Source organism: Alosa alosa, chromosome 17 (assembly GCF_017589495.1).
Source record: "Alosa alosa isolate M-15738 ecotype Scorff River chromosome 17, AALO_Geno_1.1, whole genome shotgun sequence".
NCBI lineage: Eukaryota > Metazoa > Chordata > Actinopteri > Clupeiformes > Clupeidae > Alosa > Alosa alosa.
The window spans coordinates 27,593,211-27,598,210 of record NC_063205.1 but is presented as its reverse complement, the minus strand read 5'-3'; the positions used below and the strand labels follow the sequence as shown (position 1 = coordinate 27,598,210).

The 5,000-nt window shown below is 45.6% G+C and overlaps 1 protein-coding gene across 1 annotated transcript in view; it reads left to right on the top strand.

The window, feature by feature from the left end:
* Nucleotides 1-5,000, top strand: part of lamb1b (laminin, beta 1b) — a 30,236-nt gene that overhangs the window by 3,333 nt on the left and 21,903 nt on the right. Inside the window, exons 4-11 of the mRNA XM_048267771.1 lie at nt 354-427; nt 709-897; nt 1,193-1,256; nt 2,179-2,381; nt 2,674-2,794; nt 3,056-3,244; nt 3,661-3,837; nt 4,267-4,319. Of these exons, the coding sequence (XP_048123728.1) occupies nt 354-427; nt 709-897; nt 1,193-1,256; nt 2,179-2,381; nt 2,674-2,794; nt 3,056-3,244; nt 3,661-3,837; nt 4,267-4,319 (1,070 nt within the window). The remainder of the gene's footprint in view (nt 1-353; nt 428-708; nt 898-1,192; nt 1,257-2,178; nt 2,382-2,673; nt 2,795-3,055; nt 3,245-3,660; nt 3,838-4,266; nt 4,320-5,000) is intronic.

Genomic DNA, 5,000 nt, shown 5'->3' with positions numbered 1-5,000 from the left:
ACTATGTCCAGACATACTGATGGCCTCTACTACTTGGAATTGGGGATTACGTGTTTTGACATTGTTTTTGAAACTTGTGGTGGGAAAAAATCAGTGGCCAAGTAGTATTGAGTCATCCCAGCAGGTGTATTTGTGTGTGTGTGTGTGTGTGTGTGTGTGTGTAGGAAATCTCTTATTGCCAAAGTGACTCTATGCACCAAGAACCATCAGCTGGCCTTTAATTATCTAACAGATGCATCTTTCTGTCTCTCTCTCCTCTGTTGCTCGCTCGCCTCTCTCTCTCTCTCTCTCTCTCTCTCTCTCTCTCTCTCTCTGACCCTTCTTTTCTGCACCCCCCCCCCTCTCTTTTTCAGGCGTTGAGAATGTGACCATTCAATTGGACCTAGAGGCCGAGTTCCATTTCACACATCTCATTATGACCTTCAAGGTGAAATGGACACACACACACACACACACACAGCTGTCTAAGGAATGCAGTGGGCAGCTTAAAGCTGTGTATATCATGAGAAAATGTTGTTCTACACAGATGTTGTCTCGTGGGTCTACACCAGTCTGATGGGTTAGGAACGAGACAAAACTCATTATGGTCTGAGCGTTGCGTTACGTTTGCTGCTTGCCGCTGGCCTAATGTGATCCCCGCCTAAATGTATTGATTGTGCTTGTGAGTGAGACACACTGAGCTGAAGTGAATTTGGAATGTTTGGACAGACATTCCGTCCTGCTGCTATGGTGATTGAGCGTTCCATGGACAATGGGAAGAGCTGGCAGGTGTACCGTTACTATGCCCACGACTGTAAGAGGACCTTCCCAGATATACCTGAGGGGCCAATCAAAAAGGTCGATGACATCATCTGTGATTCACGGTACTCGGAGGTAGAGCCGTCCACTCAAGGAGAGGTCAGTCTCTTTCTCACATACACACACACACACACTAAAACTGATTCATGTACAAAGACTGACCAAATAATGTATATTGTTTTAATGAATAATACCACTCTTAGCCAGTAAATCTAAATTATTGAAAGATTATGGTCCATGAATGAATGAGTGATCATGTGTGATTCATAGTTTACTCACAGTCTTTCTTACCCACAGTTTGGCTGGCTGTCACTATTTCTCTCTTTCTCTCTCTCTCTCTCTCTCTCTCTCTCTCTCTCTCTCTCTCTCTCTGTCTTTCTCTTTCTCCCTGTAGGTGATCTTCAGAGTTCTGGACCCAGCCTTTGAAATCCCTGATCCCTACAGCGTTCAGATTCAAAGTAAGCCAACACAAAGCACCCACTCTCTTCATGGCTGTGTGTGTGTGTTTGTGTGTGTGTGTGTGTGTGTGTGTGTGTGTGTGTGTGTGTGTGTGTGTGTGTGTGTGTGTGTGTGCCTTCATGTTTGACCTGTGTCATGGCAAAATTCAAGGCATGCAATGAATGTGTGTCTTCTGAAAATCGGTGTGTGTATGTGCCTATGTGTGTGTTTTTGTGTGGATGGAAGCTTCAGAGGATATGTCAGTCAAGTGAGAACTTAACCCCTCAGCTTGAACTCACTCTCAAGGTGAAAGGTCGGGTAGATGAGTCGACAAACAGTCTGTTGCCATGACTCTATCCATTGTGTGTGTGTGTGATTTTGTGTGTTATTGCTCTGCCTATGAGTGCGTATGTATATGTATTTGTGCATGTTGCGTGTGCATATATATAAAAAAAAATCATATTTCTGTTTTCCTGTGGTTCCGCTGGAAAACCCTTCAAGTGCTAATAAGTGGATAGAAGGTGAAACAACCCAGATAAATGAACACTGAAACCTGCAATCATCTAGTGGAGAAGTTGAGCAAAGACACTTAGAGTAGTTAACAAACAGTTGTCAGTCATTTGATGGATTCTTTATGGATACTTTAAATAAGGGTTTCAAATCGTACTGGTGTTATTTATGAGATGTATGCCCATATCCGTGTGTGTTTGAATATAAATATGTTTGTGTGTTCATATGTTTGTGCTTGTGTGTGTGTGTGTTTGTGTGTGTGTGTGTGTGTGTGTGTTTGTGTGTGTGTTTGTTATTTATGAGATGTATGCCCATATCCGTGTGTGTTTGAATATAAATATGTTTGTGTGTTCATATGTTTGTGCTTGTGTGTGTGTGTGTTTGTGTGTGTGTGTGTGTGTGTGTGTGTGTGTGTGTGCGCGCGCGCGTCAGACCTCCTGAAGATAACTAATATTCGCGTTCGCATGCTGAAGCTTCACACCCTTGGTGATAACCTTTTGGATATCAGAGAGGAGGTCCGACACAAGTACTACTACGCACTGTACGAGATGGTCGTCCGCGGCAACTGCTTCTGCTATGGCCACGCCTCCAAGTGCGCCCCATCGGGTCAGAATGAGGGGGACGCTGAGGGCATGGTAAGCACCCGCCTCCCCCCAAAAAAAACAAACATGTCTCATACTGATGATGTTAAGAGTGTGATTATATCAGATGCAATAACAACAGAGATGAGATGTTGTGTTTTGTATATATGCCACTCGTTCATTTTGTATACGTCATGTTGTATTTTGTTTGGATAATATATTTCATTATTATTGTTATCTTGTCTATGTGTGTTCATGTATGTCTGTTTTTCTTTGTGTATCTGTATGTATGTGTGTGTGCGTGTGTGTGTGCGTGCGTGTGTGCGTGCGTGTGTGCGTGTCTCAGGTCCATGGTCACTGCATGTGTAACCATTATACTACCGGTCTGAACTGTGAGAAGTGTCAGGACTTCTACCATGACCATCCATGGAAACCTGCTCTGGGTCTAAACACAAATGCATGCAAGAGTAAGATCACACACTCACACACACACTCAACTCTGAAAGAGATACTCAAATACTCACATGAAATGAGGTGTGGAAACCATTATCCCCCTGGGCACATTAAAGATTCTATCTATCTATCTATCTATCTATCTATCTATCTACACACATAGACACAAGCAAAACACAAACACATACACACACTCACATTATTACAACCAGATCCATTTATTCACATGTCCTTACCCTTTCCCATTGACCCTTATAGTGTGTCTGTGTCTCCAGGGTGTGAGTGTAACCATCATGCATACGCGTGCCACTTTGACATGGCGGCGTACCTGGCCACCGGCAACATCAGTGGGGGGGTGTGTGACGAGTGTCAGCACAACACCATGGGCCGTCAGTGTGAGCTCTGCAAGCCCTTCTACTACCAGCACCCCGAGCGCCACATCAGAGACCCCAACATCTGTGAACGTGAGTGGGTTTGAGGGGGCACCCCAATATCTGTGAACGTGTGTGGGTTTGAGGGAAACCCTAATATCTGTGAACATAAGTGGGTTTTAGGGAAACCCCTACATCAGTGAGCGTGATTGGGTTTGTGGGGAACCCCAACATCTGTGAACGTGAGTGGGTGTGCGGGGAACCCCAACATCTGTTAACGTGAGTGGGTTTGAGGGGGCACCCCAATATCTATAATCGTTTGTGGGTTTGAGGGGAACCCCAACACCTGTGAACGTGAATGGGTCTATGTGTAGGAGAGGGGACCCCAACATCTGTGAACGTGAACCCCGACATTTATGACGGTGTGTTTGTGTGTGTTAGTGCATTAGTGCATACATGTGTGTGTAGTATACCAGTGTGTATCTGACGGTGTTGTGTGTGTGTGTCAGCGTGCAGCTGCGACCCTCGTGGCTCTCTGAACGGGGGTCTGTGCGATGGAACGACGGACGTGCTCGCCAGTCTGATCGCTGGTCAATGCCGCTGCAAGCAGAACGTGGAGGGAGAGAGGTGCGATCAGTGTCGCCCTGGACACTTCGGCCTGAGCGAAACACCAGAGGGCTGCCAACGTAAGTGTACACACACACACACACACACACACACACACACACACACACACACACACACACACACACCACACACACACTCACAGAACTTGGAGGGAGAGAGGTGTGAACAGTGTCCACAGAGACACTACGGTGTGAGCGTATTTTGAATGTGCATCATCTGGTTCCGTGCTCTCACTAGTCCACTACCACAAATGAACAGTACATACAGCCTTTGGCAGGGTGAACACAATCATACCCTACCTCAAACAACACAGACAACAACACACACACACACACACACACACACACACACACACACGTACAGATATAAACAATGCAGAGCACTGTATAAGGGAAGGTCTATGCGTGTCTGTTTGAACTCCCTGGAGTTCCCCCACATCCTGTTTGTCTTATCATGCGATTGTTTTGTTTGGGGGCTTTTTTTCCCAGAATGCACCTGTAACCCACTGGGTACGGTTCCTGGATCAACACCAACTCTGGAAGTTAAGCTTCTAAAAGTTTCCGGCTCATGGGCCAGAACGCTGATCAAAGTGTCAGGTTAGTGTGTGCGTGTGTGTGTTGTGTGTGTGTGTGTGTGTGTGTGTGTGTGTGCATGTTTATGCTCACATGTGTGTATGGGGATGCATGCTTTTGTGTGTGAGTGAGTGCATGTACGTGTGTGGTGTGTGTGTGTGTGTGTGTGTGTGTGTGTGTGTGTGTGTGTGTGTGTGTGTGTGTGTGTGTGTGAGCGCAGTGCACGGTTTGAACCTGATTTTGTGTGTGTGTATGCATTGTTAAGAGGTTATGAGAACCACGATTGCTGTCCCAGGGGTATTTCATAATGTCTGGACAAAAAACCACGGATTACATTCGCTTTTACTTTCCGTTCCTAAACATTTACACTACCTAAGCAGGATGTCCCGCCTGGATGGCCACCTCACTGTCTACTGCCCTCTGCTGTATTTGATAGGGTCAGTGTTGTGAGAGAAGGAACGAACTCAGAAGTACATTTAAACACCAACCCACAACAGACTGCCATCTTTAAAATGTTGTATGTTATTATTATTTTAGGATGCCTCTTGTTTAAAATGTGCTTCTATTTAATATCCTGTGTGTATGTGCATGTGTGTGTGTGTGTGTGTGTGTGTGTGTGTGTGTGTGTGTGTGTGTGTGTGTGTGTGTGT